The 17,556-nt window shown below is 43.9% G+C and overlaps 1 protein-coding gene across 7 annotated transcripts; it reads right to left on the bottom strand.

Annotated features, from left to right (window-relative positions):
- Positions 1-657: 657 nt before the first annotated feature.
- smpd4 (sphingomyelin phosphodiesterase 4) lies at positions 658-17,202 on the bottom strand. 7 transcript variants are annotated; one of them, XM_085160398.1, is made up of 20 exons: positions 17,069-17,202; positions 16,630-16,718; positions 16,435-16,521; positions 15,304-15,440; positions 14,935-15,010; positions 14,646-14,754; positions 13,680-13,732; positions 13,437-13,588; positions 13,183-13,315; positions 11,596-11,667; positions 8,340-8,477; positions 7,060-7,214; positions 6,740-6,830; positions 6,552-6,649; positions 2,870-3,033; positions 2,361-2,566; positions 2,040-2,270; positions 1,805-1,936; positions 1,585-1,713; positions 658-1,282 (listed from the first exon to the last, which is right to left on the bottom strand). In XM_085160398.1, exons 2-20 carry the CDS (start codon positions 16,666-16,668, stop codon positions 962-964), a joined length of 2,523 nt encoding a protein of 840 aa, XP_085016524.1. In that variant the 5' UTR covers positions 16,669-16,718; positions 17,069-17,202; the 3' UTR covers positions 658-961. The 7 variants fall into 7 exon arrangements, with proteins under 7 accessions (XP_085016524.1, XP_085016527.1, XP_085016526.1 ...); XM_085160401.1 differs by having other exon boundaries at positions 8,388-8,477; XM_085160400.1 differs by having other exon boundaries at positions 11,602-11,667.
- Positions 17,203-17,556: the final 354 nt, after the last annotated feature.

Raw genomic sequence — 17,556 nt, 5'->3', positions numbered from 1 at the left:
TGAGGCCATCTGTCTGACAGACCCAATTTGGATCATACAACAGGCCAATGATCCCGAGCACAGCAGCAAATCTCCAACAGAATGGCTGAAAAAGGAGAGAATCAAGGTGCTGCAGTGGTCCAGAGTCCATGAAAGTCTAGTGAACTGAAACAGCGGCGTAAAGAACAGCACACTTTCACATAAATATACATATTTTTAAAAAAATCAAACATTAATTTTAGTGACATTTGACCCAGTGAATCCTTTACACACCTGGGATCACATGACTCCTGCAATGAAAAATCGCTTTAGCTGGCGTCCCAGCATCAGCCCAATCGACAGTACGTGGATAGAATAGTAACAAAAACAACACAGCGAGGATACTGTAACTGTAACTTACTGTAACTTTTCATTTGTTGCCTTTGTGTCTTAAGACTCATGTTTTCATCAGTTTGTCATCACTTTTTATATTTCACTCATCGTTTGCAGGTTTTGTCTGCCTGCTAGTTTGTTGCGGCACGATTTTAAGTGTAAAATGTGCCCATTTTAAAAAAATAAAATAAAATAAAAGACCTTTGACCCAGTAAAATATAATATTGGGGAGCTGGTTCTATTTTTGTAGCCTGGTGTTATTGGAGGAGTGGATGTGATGCACACAGACAGTTAAGAAACGAGAACTACAAAAGAGTGCAAACAGTTTAATGAGTCATTTGGATGAAAACTCAGCTTCCTCTTTATTCCATCAGCACTTTGAATATTTTGGCCTCCACCTGTTCTCAGATGTTGGGGAGGAACAGAACAAGAAGGAAAGCTGAGAAGTTCTCCAATTATTTACAAGGCTGGACGACACAAATCATATGAAAAACAAAAACTGAAGAGCTGCCGATCCCCCTCCGTGCTCGCTGTACTCATCTGTGCGCAGACTACAGTCTGATTTCTTTCAAGACATTAAAACGATTTATTTCCAGACATGTCAAAAGCTTTAGTGCGTCTTCAGTTTGTCTGCAAACAGCGTCATGAGAAGTCCGTACAGGAAGCCGCCGGCGAGGAGCAGCACGGTGCTGGAGATAGGGCCGAGCGACAGCAGGGCTCCAAACACGTAGAAGAGAAGCAGCAGCAGGATGGTCCTGTAGCTGGCCAGCGGGCGAAGGCTCAGCTTCGGCCGCTGGCTCCTCCCCAACACGTGCCGCGACATCGGGCTGTGCTTTAGTTTGGTGCTGGACTCGAGATTCGTCAAGTAGTGACGACCCAGACGGCCCAGGAAGTCTGGACGCGAGCACAGTGCATTCATGTGTCGTCCGAACTGTGAGGAGGCAACAACAGACACACGTGTTTCATTCGTCACAGTCAAATATGAAATTGAGCACAAACAGTGAAGCAGCTGTTTACTGAGCTTCAAATCTGTACTTCGTGTTTTGAAGAACTGAAACTGTTAAAAGTATGAGATGGTGAGGGCGGCAACGCCTGTTTGAAGACAGCTGAGAAACAAAGGTTACATTTGTCCTTTGTTACTGTGCTGCTCTCCATCCTCACGTCACCTGACTGTTTCTACTCACAGCCCCTTCTTGAGTCGTTACGACGCCCTTGCAGGCTGACAGCACTCACCCTCTCATTAATCAGAGAAGAGATCCTGTAGAAGAGCCTGACCAGCAGGGCGTTCTCGTAGCTCCTAATGGGCTGCAGCTCCGGGTCTCCCTGATAGTGAATGTCAAACCTGCGCAGTCCATTTATGATCTGCAGGAAAACACACACGACCTCTTTTAGTCAGTTCTCCTCCGTCCATAACCCTAACGCCCGTCGTCCTCTTTTAGGATCAAATACCGACCTGCCTCCGGCCCAGGTCAGTCAGGATCAGCCCGTTCTCACTCTGCACGCAGTCTGGCAGCTGTTTGCTGTTGCCATCATCCTCCGAGGAGCCCAGGTTTGATATGAGCTGATTCAGCTGCCCCTGGTTTAGCTGCAAAACAACAAAAACCCTCCTGTTACAAAGCCCAGCTTCAAACAAAGGACGGGCTTAAGTGAACGTGCTGAGTGAATAAAAACATCCAGACTAATCTGACCTTAAATATCTGGCACAGGTTTTCCAAAGCTCTGTCCAGGAACTCGTGGGTCTTTTTCAGATATTCTCCGGTCTCCTCTGGCTCGGCTCCGGGGAAGCCGTTGTTCAGATCAGATGCACCGAGTCCGAACCAGGACAGGAACGATTTATTAGCCGCCACCTCACTCGAATGATCTGATATCCTCTTGGCCGTCTGTCTGGCTTGTGCAATGATCTGGATTAGCTTCATGACCTGCGGGATGGACAGGAGGTGAAAACTCGGAGCAACACAGATGTTTTCTGCACCTCAGGCCGACTTAAAAAGCCACGCAGGTAAACTTACCGCCCCTCTGAGCTCCGTGCCAAACATCTGCTTGTACTGACAGTCCTGTCCTTCCAAACCGTAGACGTGGCTCTTCACCTTGAACACCATGTCCGTCACCACCCGCTGCCGTGACGACAGGTAGCTGCCTCCTTGTCCTGGCGTCAGGTAGCCGCGGGGCTGCCGGTGGTGGAGGACGTGCTCGGGCTCCAGGAACAACTGCTCACCTGCAGGGAGACGATTCCAGGTGTTTGTGGGACAAAGTGACAAAGCCAAAGTCATGTGATCATCATTGGTGGTAACTTTTCACCAAGTAATGATTCGTTTCTATATTAGTGTCAAGAAATATGAAAAATGCCAATCAGATTTCCTAAAAGATGTCCAAACAGATCCACGTTATCAAGGTTTTATTTTTAACCAGTGTGAGAACAAAACACTAACACTTCACTTAACGAGCAAATGAAAAGTTCAGATGCTCATATGCAGACTTGTGAACAATACTAATGAGCCCAACAGATGCCCCTCGTCACCTTTCTGGATCATTTCTGCCAGGTTAGGCTGAGCGAAGACTTTGGCCACCCTGAAGACCATCAGCGCATTTTTGGCGTTCACCAGATCGGTCCTGACCGCTCGGTTCAAAAACACCTGGAAGAGCTTCGTGTACATGAGCAGGTTCTCATGAACAAAGGACTCCCTGCAGGAGACAAAGTTATCATCAGAACATCATCTATCAGTCTGAACCCCAAAACAGCATCAATCCCCAGACTTTCACCTTTCTGAGGGTCAGAGCTATGATTCAGTCAGCAAAAAGAACGACAAGCCCAAAATATCAGGTTTCATTAAAAATCTATTTATTAAATATGTCTCATTTAAAATCTAGCAGAATCAAACCACCTGCACTTACACATACTCTAATAATTGTGTCTTGTCCAGCTTTGTTTCACAGTATTTATCAAACCTGTGCCTGTGGAAAGGTGATGGACATTAAAATGAAAACTACTGCATCTGTTTAGCCTCATTTACAAATTAATAGAATGGACCCCCTCCTCAAATATTCATTCACTAGTTGCCGATTATATCTGAAGCCGAAGTGTCACGGCTGGGGCAGCAGTAGGCCTGCCACGATTAGTCGACTAGTCACGATTACGTCGACTATCAAAATCGTCGACGACTGATTTAATAGTCGACGCGTCGTTTGAAGCTTTGTAAGATCACAAAAGACGCAGGAATAAGTAGTAGGATTTAAGAATGTAATAACGGACTGAAACAGAAGATGGCAGCACTGCATGTACAAGGCAGTGTTGCCAACTTAGCGACTTTGTCGCTATATTTAGCGAGTTTTCAGACCCCCTAGCGACTTTTTTTCCAAGAAAAGTCGCTAAAAAAAAAAGACGTGAAAGCGCATATCGCTTTTACTCTAACCAAGCAGCGGGTGCTGTAATGCAGTCAGTTCTTCTTTTACTCTTATGCTGTTTTGTGGATCAGGTTTAAAACTACTTATAAACACACACACACAAAATAATTCCACCAGAGTGCCTATTTCGGGTCACCTTTGCCGGTCCAAGCCCGGATTAAGGAGCAGGGTTGGAATTGTGACATTACAAAAAACAATAATTGCTAAAATAAATTTAATTTGTAGTTCTAAATAAACTCTAACTGCATTTAGGACGTTTTTTGCTCACTTTATGTCTCGTCCACGATGTTATTTCTCTCTCCAGCAGCGTAGGTTACAATTATATTAGCATGACCAATTATGCAAATTAGGTGATGACATCATTTAGCGACTTCTAGCGACTTTTAGGACAACCAATAGCGATTTTCCTTACTGAGGAGTTGGCAACACTGGTACAAGGATGCCAGCTGCCGTTAAACCCCGAAGAAGAAGAAGCTGTGTCCCAGAATTCATAGCGCAGCCCAGCTCAGTTTCCAACAATGGCGGCAGCTAGTTAGTTTTAATATTACTCTTATTATTCTTTCTGGGTCACAAAATAAACGTTTAACATATTTTCAGGCGAGAATGTAGCTGTGTAAACCTCAAATATCTGCTCAGTTTATCAAGACACCACATATTTTCAAAAGCGCTCCGACGTTTTCGGAGACGTCTGTTAGCCACTAGCTCGATAGCTAGCCGGGGGCTAGGCTAACTAGAGCCGTGAGAACACCGGACTCCCGGCAGATCGTTTTCAAACCCACCGCCGTCTTTCACTACTCAGGTTAAACATGATATATAAGTCACTTAGATAACTTAAAAATGTTATTGTTTGGCTGTTTTTTAGTATTTTATTTGTTCCTGAGTAAATCGGTTTGGCTGAGATTAAAGTTATAGTTTTTACACAGCTGAATAAACGTCAAGCAGACAGCTGATTATCAGAAGTGTGAGATGCTCGAGAATTTACTCCGGTGTCCTGTTATATTTTAGATAGCAAGGAGTAGGGATGGGTACCGGTATCCGGTGCCATGACGGCACCGGTTCTGACATAAACGGTAGTAACCAGACCGAAAAGCAGCGCACATTTCGGTGCTTTATTTCGGTGCTTTATTTTCCCTGAGCTGTCATACACTTTCTTCTTCCTTACATTTGTATTGGCGGTTGGCAAACAACTGTAAGGTGCATTACCGCCACCAACTGGTATGGAATGATACACTTTAGATTCTAGCCAATCATTTTACGTTTCCGAGGATAGTAGGCGGGTCCAGGTACGTACATTCTTTTAGAGCAGAGCTACAGATTAAAAATGCCCAAGGCGAAGCGGTCAAACGTCTGGCTGTACTTCACAGCAAAAGATGCAAACTCAGCAGCTGCAACAAGTGCTTTAAGCTGATACTGTGATACTGTCAAAGGAGGTAACACCTCAAATCCGATGAAACACCTGGCGACGCATAGCGTTTTTTTTAAGGCCGAGAAATGCGCCGTATTTGATAGCTTGCTGCGAGACCTCACATCGAGCGCATCTACTGCGGGTGTGGTGCCTGTTATCGGACCCGGAGTTAGCAACATCCCCCAAAAACCCGAAGAGGAGAGTCCTGGCCCCTAGCCCTGCCAGTGTAGCAGAAATGATGAGGATGATGATGCAGCAGCAGCCGTTCTTCTCTGCGTGAGTAGCTTCATGTTGTTCGTGTGTAATTTAAGTTGAGTAGTTTAACCACGTTATTACATTAATGCATGTAAGGTGAACTAGCAAACACCATCGTAGTTACATGCGGCTGTCTTCTTGTTTGATGGCAGATACTCCCTTCACCCTGGACAAAAAGGCTAAAATGACCAAAGAAAAAGTGGAAAACAGTTAAACATGAGAGGTTTTTGGACAAAGTTTGTGTTTTTTCCATTGTTTAAGCTGCTTCCAGCCAAGAGTGATACCATATATGCCCCATAGCTGCAGAAAAGACTAACATTGTTATCTTTTTACAAAAAAACAGCTGAACATGAGAGGTTTTTGGACCAATTTTGTGTTTTCCATTCTTTAAGCACCGGTTTGAGCACCGTTTAAGCACCGGCACCGTTTCAAAAGTACCGGTTTGGCACCGGTATCGGATAAAACCTAAGCGATACCCATCCCTAGCAAGGAGTTTATTAAACTTCACCAAAACAATCTGCAAATGTCATTAAAATGTAATAAACTATCATCTTGTCTTTATTTTTAGTTAGCACATACCTTAAACACTTAAAGCTGTAAGCTAATGATAGTTATATAAGAGCAGATGCGGCTGGTGCAATAAGCTGTATGTTTTATGTCCAATGGATGATGATCTGATTAGTCGACTATCAAAATAATCGTAGTAAAAGGACCCAATATGCAGGAAACAGCTAGATGCAGGTGAGCGGAAAACAGAAAAATGAGGCACAAGAAACTACTAAAGACCTGAACTGGGAACACTAGTAAGGAGACCTGAAATAATAAAGCAGGATGAAGAGCAGGGAGACGCAGGACGAATGAAGAGAACACCATGAGACGCAGACGGAGCGATGAGGCACACACTATAAATACACACATGGTAATGAGGGAATGACACACCAAAGGGGAACACAGCTGAACCTAATTAGACACGACAAGACACAGACCTTCAAAGTAAAACAGGAAGTATACACTGACGACACAAGAAACTCCAGAACATAAAATAATAACAAACACAAAATGTTGGCTCAACGACACAAAGGGAGGAAAAACAAGATGAAGATTTTATGGACGAGCACTTCAGAGCCACTCTGCTCACCATTTTTCAGGCACGGTTCTGTTTTGGTCGGGCTGAGGGTTTGGCTTCTCCCCGGTGTATCTCCAGGGCTGGATGTAGCTCAGCCACGTCTCCAACACCTGAACACGGACAAAATACGCTCGTAGCAGCAAACTGTGTGTTCATGGAGCAAAACAACCGATGACCACGTCAGGATGTGAGAGACCTACTGCTCTGAAAGACGCGTCCAGAGGCCAGTGACCGAAGCAGTGCTGCAGGAACAGGTACAGCTTCTGCTGCACAAAGCGCTGCACCACCACCCTGTGGGGGAAACACAAAGTTAACTAAAACCTTCATTTAATGAGCCACTTCCTGCTTTTGGTCTTTTATTTAAAGTCAGAGCTGTAGAGAAGCTACCACTGCTGACACATGATGCACATCTAAAAGCAACAGTTCAACCATTAAATCTGCTTTACTTGCTTAATATTTTATTTTACTAATAATTGTTCTACTTCCACAAAGTCTGACAGCAGCGTGTGCAGGAACTGACCTCTTAAACTCTTCCAGTGGGCTGGTGTGGGTGTGCGAGTGGGCGGAGGGCGAGGACGACAGCTGCTCAGGCTTCAGGCTGTTGGAGAAGGCGTGTACGTGTTTCACCAGGAGACGCACCACCAGCACGTGCTCCTCCGTCGGGCTAAAGGGCTCCTGCAGAGGGAACCGGTCACACACAGTGCTCGGACATGACGCCAAATACGCCCAATCGCAGCCAGGATTGATGGAAAAAGCAGCCATCGCAATGCGTCCAAATCCACAAGCAGCCAAACAATTACCAGAGAGAACAGAGGTCCCACACTCAGGAGCCGGACGGCTTTCACACGGTGTGGACTGACTCTGGAGCGCCATGAAGGAAGTTATACCGTACTGTATTTAACCTGAGTGTGATCGCTAACATCACCGGATGAAAAGCTTCCGCTGACACTGAACTTTAAAAACACACTTTGCAATTTGCATATTTGCATATTTTCCTTGTAAATGCCTGAACACTTAATTAATTTACCGTTTCCCTTCAATGACCCTAACGTTTTTGTTTTATTAAAAAATAATTTATATAATAAAACTGTGAGAAACTAAGAGGTGGGACCTCAGTGCTCGAAGCTGCTTCATCAACCAGCTGCATGTTTCCTCGTCTGGACATCAGGAAACACAAACAAGCAAAGCAAGGAAAGTAATGATATTTACATGTTTCTGATTGGTCATAAAAAATGATCAATATCATTTCTTAAAATAAGAAGTTCTGATTTGATTGTAGTAGTATCTTTGCTTTCAAAAGATTAATGCTGCCAATAGAGAGAAACACTACATAAACAACAAAGCACAGCAGACAGTGTAAAAAGCATGCCTGTAAAAAAAAGAAAAAGCAAGAACCACACCCAAACCAGTAAAATCTGCTCAAAGATTCATTTTCAAAGCTTCATTCCTGGATTACTTTCTCTTTCAAGGATACTTCTCTGTAAAATTCAGAATTTACAGTCAGACTCAAAGGAAACAGGCCAATCATCCTCTGGTTTACCGACAGCAGCCAAAGAGTTAAACGCTGTTACCGTATAATGTGGGCAATCTCTGTCTTTAATAATCAGCTGAAGGTCAATAAGCATTAAGTTCTATCTTAAATGAACAGAGAGCTGAGCTTTTTAGTAAACAAGCTTGCAGAATGAAGCTAAACAGCCGCTGCTATCATCGCCATCTACAGGCCGTGACTGGAATGACATCGTCTGGTTGTTGTTACCAGAGAAGTAACCTTGACTGTGAGCTTGAGTGACTGAGGTTTACCTCCAGGAGGCCCCAGAGGGGCGGGGGTGAATGAAAAGGTAAAAGTACTTGGTAGGTGTGGAGGGTCCCAGAGCCTGGTGGGGCGTGGGGTTGGCACGGCATGCTGGACATACTGAGGCGGTACTGCAGCAGCGCCAGCTGTTCACCCGTAACCACCAGGGGGGGAGGGGGTAGAGGAAGATGAGGAAGAGGAAAGACAACGACGAAAGGTGGAGGAGCAACAGTGAAGAGAGGGGGAGAGGGGGAAAAAAGTGAGGAAGAGGAGGCAGGGAACGAAAAAGGTGGCAGGAGGAAGTTACACGTGAGAACAGGAGCAAAGGAGGCAGCAAAAACAGGAGCGAGAGCAACCAGACAAACAATTGGCCGGAAATATTGAGGAGAAAAAGAGCAGGAGACAGGAGAGGAGACACAAAGACAACAAAGTGACTTTGGGAACAAAATGAACGGCTGGGGGCGACGCAGACGCCGTTCCTACACCAGACGTGAGTTACGTGACTGTAGGGACGGGAATCATTTCACTCCAAAACACTTTGTTCATTAATACTGAAAATGCATCTGAAACCCCCAAATCGCCGGCTGCCATCAACCAGGAAAGAGTGAAAAAACGAGCAGGAAATCCCAGTTTGTGTTTTTAAACCGTCACCGATCCAAACTGAAATCATTCCCATTCCTACTGTTCAACAACACAAACAGAGGGAACTCAACACTGTAAGATTTTGGGGTTTGTGTGTAAGATTAAATTATTAGCATCAAACTGGATCGGACTGAACTGTGAATTATGCAAAGATGAAAAAGTGGTGCTGGAAATGAGCACGCCTCCAAAATCTTGCAGGTTAACTCCACTCTTATATATAACAGACACAGTGAGCTCACACAGCGTTTAACAAGTTCAGGTGACAACAATTAAAATCATGTTTACTCTTCGGGACGGTCAGAATGTCACACAGTGAGTCCACCCTTTCCTCTGCAGTCTCATGGTAAATGGTCTGTATCTGTATAGCGCTTTACACATCCAGTCATCCACACATTCACACACTGGTGATGGCAGCTACATTGTAGCCACAGCCACCCTGGGGCGCACTGACAGAGGCAGCAGTAAACAGAACATCATCTACAGCTGAACTACACCCACCAGCCACTTCATTAAGTACTCCGAAGGTTCAGCTGCTCATTAAGGCAAATATCTAATCGACCAATCAAATAGCAGCAACTTCATGTATTTAAGGCCATAGAGATGGTCAAGATGACCTGCTGAAGTTCAAACTGAACATCAGGGTGGGGAAGAAACAGGATTTAAAGTAATTCTGGTCCCAGACGGCTAATAGATTTTCTCCACACAGCCATTGCTGGAATCTAAAGAAGAGAAAATATGCAGTTAGTGGCGGTTCTTATAACCACTAAATACAACCAAGATGACAGAAGAGCATCTCTGAACACGTTGAACCCTGATGCAGAAGACCACACCGGGTATCACTCCAGTACAACGCTCCATCACCAAAAGCTCAGATAAACTGGTTTCCTCAACATGACTGTGAGTTTGCTGCACTCTAACGGCCTCCACATCTCAGCCTCCTTTGGGATGTGGTGGAATAACAGATTCACATCATCACAAATCTGCAGCAGCTGCCGCTATCATGTCAACATCCATCCATCCATCTTCATCCGAGGCCGGGTCGCGGGGGCAGCAGCCTAAGCAGAGAGGCCCAGACCTCCCTCTCCCCAGCCACTTCCACCAGCTTATCCGGGGGAACACCAAGGCGTTCCCAGGCCAGCCGAGACATATAATCTCTCCAGCGTGTCCTGGGTCTGCCCCGGGGCCTCCTCCCGGTGGGACATGCCCGGAACACCTCACCCAGGAGGCGCCCAGGAGGCATCCTTGTCAGATGCCCGAACCACCTCAGCTGGCTCCTTTCGATGTGGAGCAGCAGCGGCTCTACTCTGAGCCCCTCCCGGATGGCCGAACTTCTCACCCTATCTCTAAGGGAGAGGCCAGCCACCCTTCGGAGGAAGCTCATTTCTGCCGCTTGTATCCGCGATCTCATTCTTTCGGTCACTACCCACAGCTCGTGGCCATAGGTGAGGGTAGGGACGTAGATCGACCGGTAAATTGAGAGCTTCGCTTTTACACTCAGCTCCCTCTTCACCACGACGGACCGGTGCAGCGTCCGCATCACTGCAGCTGCAGCCCCAATCCATCTGTCGATCTCCGGCTCCCTTCTCCCATCACTCGCGAACAAGACCCCGAGATACTTGAACTCCTCCACTTGGGGCAGGAACTCATCCCCGACCCGGAGTATCATGTCAACATGAATCTCTAAATGTTTCCTGCACTTTGCTCAATCTGTGCTACAAAGATTAAGAAGCTCAGAAAGCAAACGAGAGTCCAACACAATACTAGCAAGAGGTGTACTTAATGAAGTGGCCATTGAGCGTACAACTGCAAACAAACAAATCAACCAGCTACTAATATTTGATAAATGAATATTAGCTTTGTCCTTAAATCCTGGACAGACATGAAAATTTCTTCAATGTTTTTTGTAGTTCGATTGTTGAATCAATCAATAGTGAAAATACTAAGCGTGCAACTCTTATCTTAGCTAACGTGCATCACTTTTGACTTTCAGGTAACTGCGGACAAAAGCACAGCTACAAAGAAACTGCAGTTGGGTGGATATTCAAGTAGGTAACATGCTGACCGTGCAATAAATAATAATATAGATGAGAGGGTCTAAGCACATGCTGTATATCTACAGTGTCATGCACACTGTATATAGTGCAGGTGAAATAAACACCAGCATAAGCGTCTGTCGCACTGAGACACACATTTATGCACACATTGATCCACTCCACCGTGACTTTATGCTGTGTTGTACATACACATGGAGAACATACCAGCAACACGCTTGCTGACACGGACATGCAGCATGCAAAGGATGTGGTAGGAAGCAAAAGCACTACTACCAGGAACATGCCCCAATCGCTTTATGCAGGAGCTCTAAGCTCAGACCGAAGAGGCTGTTTACAGCAAGTATTCAACTACAAACTGATGCCTCAAACAGAGCAGCTGCTGGAGGAGTGAATACGCAGAGACGAGGCTGAAGATGCTTAACTAATAATAATAAAAACAACAACAACATGATTTATGTATTTTACAAATCACGGGACCTCATGGGTGTGAAGGAGGGGTTGTGGTCAGCCAATCAGCCGTGCGAAGTGGACAGGTGTGTGTGTGTGGGAGGAAATGTATATATCTTACCTTTACCTGAGGAGACTGCAGCTTCTGATACATTTCCAAGGAGTAGTGATGGAGCCAGATCTCCACAAACATCTGAGGAAGATCAAAACATATTTTGAGGATTAATGATTAGTCATTTGTTTTTAAACACGCCCACCAAAACTGAAAACTGTGTATTAAGTCTCTTCACTGCCGTTCAAATGTTTTGTTTGTAGCAGTAAGTGTAGTACGAGTCATAATTAAAGATTGAAATCAAGCCAAATTCCACTGAAGATCATCTTCTTGCACCTCAGTGAGGCAGTGGTCCTGTTCTGACCACTCACACCAGTCTCTGATTTCACCACGACTCAAACTTAAGCAGGCAGAGTGACACTGTTGGCCACAACCGACACGTGACATCACGTGAACCTCCAAGGTGAGACTGTCTACTGTAACAATCTGAGCAGTCTGAAGGAGAACATTTAGAGAAAACTGGGATTAAATTTACTACACCCGTGAGTAGGGCTGCACGATTAATCGTTAGAAAATCGCGATCTCGATTCATACTTATGTGCGATCTCATTTCCAAATGACAACGATTAAAAGAAAAAAAAAAGAAAAAAAAGACGACGATTGTACCGCATTTTGATCCGGGACGTAATCTACATGAAAACAAGCGCTCACCCTTCCTGCTCAACAAAAGGGGCGGAGCCTTATACCACGTGATACAGAAGTTAGCTGCTAAAATTAGCAGGAAAAAACAACGTCAGCACGTCAGGGATGACGAGGAAGTGACAGGAGAAAATCCGTCCCGGTCAACCACCCAAACATCAATAACGGGAACCTTATACAGCGCTTCCCCATACCCGTCGAACTCCTGCAGGCACAAAGAAATTACGGAGGCTGTTACTTATCACCTGACCAAAGATATGGCTCCATCAACACTGTGCAAAACGAGGGATTTAGGAAAATGATCAACACCCTAGACAAACGCTACACAGTGCCGTCCCGCAACTATTTTTCTATTGTTGCACTACCTGCTCTACACACGCAGTGTCGAGCAACGGTGGAGACGCAATTTCAAGCAGTACAACATTTTGCAGCAATGACAAAATGTGAGACATTTGTTGTTTTTATGTTTATTTATTGTTTTTATGTTCAGTCTCAACTGTTACGAAGTTGATGTGCAGTTAATAAGTGCAATAAATATTTATACTGGAAAAGAAAATCGTGAGAGAATCGTGATCTCAATTCTAAGCAGAAAAATCGTGATTCTCATTTTATGCAAAATTGTGCAGCCCTACATCTGAGATTTATCTGCCCACAACTTCTGCAGATTTAAAGTCAGGCTGTTCTGACACAGTGAAGGATCCACAGCCCATCACAGAGCCAGTGGGACAGAACAGAACTGGCAGTGAGAGATCTAAAGACAGCTGCGGTGCTGAAGATGATCCTGAAGGGGAGATCTTGAAATTGAAATCAAGTATGATTTATATTTTCTTGGGACGCTTCCTGCAACTTGCACAAGAAATAAGCTGATTAATCCCACCTAAAAATACCAGTTACAGCAGTCATATCCACGTCCACAGTCCAAACAAAGGCAGACCCAGAGCTGTATCTGCATCCTACCTGTAACAGGGTTTCAGACCTCCAGATTTCCTGGGCTGCGGGGTCAGCGTTCACTGAGGGCTGATGGAATATGTGATGCTTCAGGAGACTGGGGCTATGGATGCCGTAACTGGCAAAAGAAACACTGGACGATCTGTTGAAGGCACAGGAAGAATCTGAATTCAAAGCTTTTCGGGAAATGCAGGATTTTTGTGTTACGCAGTATTAAACATTCAAATGTTTCTGCCATTAAAGATTCGTCTTGTCACTAGTACCTCGGTGAAGGAGCAGAAACAGAGCCTCTGGAGTCGGAGAAAGGGGAAGGAGGAACGCTTCCTTCAGTGGGGAGGAAGTACTTCAGGTAAGTGTCCACCAGCACAAAGTAGGCGCTGTCTGTGGAGCTCCCGTACTGGCCTGGAGGGTAGTTCTGAAATCATAACAAAGGGCTTATTAGTTTTTGATCAGGTGGTTCAATAAAAAAAATATAAAAGTGAATAATGTGCTAGTGGCAACCTCACCTTTGGTGAGATGAGACAGTAGGCAAAATTGAACATGAAGAATTCAAATGGGTCTGAAGAAGGTTAAGGAACAACCCGACTGATCTCATAAGAGCAGAATTCTTTCCTTCTTTAATTAAGAAATCATAAGAAATCAAAAATGAAAACATTTATGGTTCAGACGTTTGGAAGAGTATGTATCCGAGACCAGATACATGTAGGCGACCTGGTCCTAAAACCAGCAGCTCTACAAGTGATTGTTTCATCAATCCTCAAGAACTGATATAAAATAATGGCTCATAGTCACAATAACAGGCAAACACTCAGGCAAGCTGTCTTACTCTGAATCACAGTCTCAAAGCTAACTTCACCTCCAGCGCCTTCATCTTTTTCTAACATTTGCATCACAGGTTTTAAACTGTACATTTTTGTGAAGACTTGTAAATTCAGATGCTATTATTAAATTTTATGATGGCTTAGCTAGTTTTGGGTCACTTCTAAAGCTTACGCATTTATGACTGTACCAAACATCTAAAATTATTATTTTTTTTTTTTTTTCTTCTACAGACACAAAAAAATGTGATGACAATTTAAAAGCGGTTATTACCAAATGTAAATGCAACACAAAGGAGCTGAAAAATAACAAGCTTAGCAAAGTATTCTTTTCAATTTAATTGGCATTTTTGATATTCAATAATGCCAGTGAAACTGTGAATGAAATAAACTGATGTGTGACAGGCTTAAATAAGCTAAAACGTGTTATTTGCTTTTCCAAAAACCAGAATGTGCAATAAATTGGAAGCATAAAGTGGAAGCTTTAGAGGTTAGTTCGACCACAGTGCTGTTGAGGGTTTGTTTGTTTTTTTAAATCAGCATGGTTTGCTGTGGGATGATGATAATAATAATAAAATGTTTTTGAATTTCAAAAAAATAAAATAAAATCCTCAAGAACTCCTCAGATTTTGCTGTTTGCATTGCAAAGGATACTGAACGCGATGTTCAGCGTCAGGAGACCAGAGAGAGGGAACTGCAGCTTGTTGTGGAACAGCGGGCAGTCTGGGAGAACTCCCTCCTGGATGCAGGCTTTCACAGGACCCTAGAAAAATTTAAACCGTCTCAAACTCTCCCAAAAGACATTTTGCAGTATCCATCCAGGACCAGTGATGTGGTTACAGCAGCTCTGTGTGTCTGAACAGTCACTCCAACATAAAATGACAACATTTAACTTCAAACGTCTGACTGCAACAGCCAGAGGTGACGAGGCAAATATTCTTACTGGGAGATAATTGATTGGTATTTCATATTTGTACTCTTCCGCCTGAAGTTTATACACAAGTTTCATCATTGGACCACTGAAAAAAAAGAGAGAAATAAAAAATATTTTAATATTTTAAAAATACGAGTGCATGACATTCTAGAAAACAAAAAGATAAAAATGGAAGCGCTACATGACATCTAAAAATATACTAGACGTGCTCTTCAGTGGGGCAAAAAACAAGTCATAAAAGCAGAGAAGTTCAACACGTCTGACTTCGTAGGTCGAGTTTCTCCTTCTGCCAAATTTACTAAATATTTTGAATCTTATTAACAGATTAAAAACCTCAGCAGGTTTCCATGATAGTCCACTCAGCTGATATGAAGCTACCTGGGATTTAGGAAGTCCAAAACAATGTTGTACTCGTTGCTCCGTGAATGAAGGAATCGCAGGTTCCAGCCAGCGATGACACCGTCCAGGCTGCCAAACACACTCTCCACCAGCCAAGGAAAGATCAGGTGCAGCTCCTACAGGGAGGAAACACACACACACACACAATAATAAGAAACACACTTTAACGTTTGCCTGCCTGACCAATAATCATATTCAGGCCTCCATCTCACTGTGACACTGCAAGTCCTGACTACAGTGGAGCCAACAGAGAACGACAAAACTGCACTCATCCTTTGTGTCCCTCAGCAAAACACCCACAGCTGCTTGCAAACAGAACCCCAGCTATCCGCAGAGACCCCCACATGCCTCAGGAAACAATGGTCTCCACTGATCTGGGGCACAAATGTCTGAAGCTCGCAAACACTGAACAACCCTGGGCTGTGACTGATGACAGAAATAGATTTGTGGCCTGAAAAGTGAGGCCGAAGCACAAGTGCCTCAAACTTGCATTCAGGGTAACCAGATGATAATGTGATCTTCTTTAACTACCAGCCAAAATGCAGCATAAAATGTTGGACTGCCCAGAATGACACAAAAGAACAGATGTACAACAAAATGTTTGTGCCTCCAAGAAAGAAGAAAACAAAAAGCCAACGGGACGTTTAGTTGTATGATGAATGCTCTGCCTGATATCACGACACCAGAGAGGAAGTAGCATGCAAACAAACAGCCGTCTGTCCCGGTTCACTGTGCAGGATACATGCATCCAGTGTCGTGTCCTACCAAAACTTATTAGATTCATGACAGACGGGGCCTTGCAGTCACACTGTGGCATCTGAAAGCAGGCTGCATTCCAACAATTCAGTTATCTTGGATTTACTTGCACATCTTTCAGAGTTCAGTTCAAAGTTCAAATTTCTTCTGGGAGGAATCCATGACACTCAAAATGAAACTTAGTGAATGTGAAACATTAAACTGATCTCTGCCTGAATGACGGATTTCCTTACTGTATCTCCCGATCTGAAAATATCTTTGCAGCTATTTCTCATGTGGAATTCATGCAAACGTTCCAGCAGATATTCTACCGACTGTTTTCACAGCAAATAAAATAAATCCAGGGATAAATACCTTTGCAGGATACTCATCTATGATCTTCACCAGATCCTGGCATCGCTGCAGGAGAGGTTTGGTGGTAGCATCGGCTTTCAGGTTGGCCTGAAACAACATCACATGTCACAACATATTCATGACCAGAGAGGAGTTATTACCTTTAAATGACTTCATAACTAAGTCAGGTCAGAGATGCAGGACTCTGAGACTCACCAGCAGGAAACTGGGCTGCTGTAACGTTGGATTAGCCATTAAGGACCCCGATGTTTCTTTCTACAACTGTACAGTCCACCTGGATCCCGCTGCAGTGGCAATAACACAAACTTTAATCAGAAGTCTAACTTTAACAGTTTTAACACGTTTAACGGGGAAACTTTTGTTGGCTTATCACTAACAGAAGTGGATGCTAACCGTACTGTTAAAGAGACTACAGTTTCTGCCATTGAAGGAATCCTCAGCAGGAGGACAATCCATCAAAAGCAGCACTCAAGTTAGCACGAGCGGGCTAGCAAAGGCTGCTAATAGAGCTAGCACAGACAGCTAATAGTAGCTTAAACTAAGAGTAATGGTCGTTAAATCGGCTTTTAATTAAATACAACACACGTCACAATCACACAACACATTCTCCGCTTTCAAATCAGCACCGTCTCACCTTTTCTCGCGATTATTTTTCAAAACTACAGCCACTTCCCCAGAAACCGCGTTCCCATCAGTGCAGTTCAAATACGACTACACTGGTTCTCCTCTTCTTCGTTGGTGTTTTACTTGACTCCAGATGGTTGATGATCGTGTTGTCGTACATTACTGTCACCTGCTGGAATTATTGATGCACTGCAGTGTCAATTTCTCCCTCAGAGACGGAACATTTCCGTCCCTTCTGCGCATGTCTGAGGTAAATCCGGCCAACAACAATCTATTTTATTCTTCTTTTAATAATAATAATAAAACAAACAATCCTCGAATATTGTTCATGTACTCTGAAAAAAATGGGTTTTTTTCTTTGTCTGACTTTCTTTTACTTAAATTCTAAAAAACGTTTTTATTTACGTGTTTTCACTTTAAAATATAAATCTTTTATTTAACATGTTACTTGTAATTTCACTTGAACTACAGAGGCAGTCTAGGCGAAAATCTAATATT

The sequence above is a fragment of the Neolamprologus multifasciatus genome, chromosome 5 (genome assembly GCF_963576455.1).
Source record: "Neolamprologus multifasciatus chromosome 5, fNeoMul1.2, whole genome shotgun sequence".
NCBI lineage: Eukaryota > Metazoa > Chordata > Actinopteri > Cichliformes > Cichlidae > Neolamprologus > Neolamprologus multifasciatus.
Note: the sequence above shows the minus strand (reverse complement) of the source record. Positions and strands in the feature narration are given on the sequence as shown.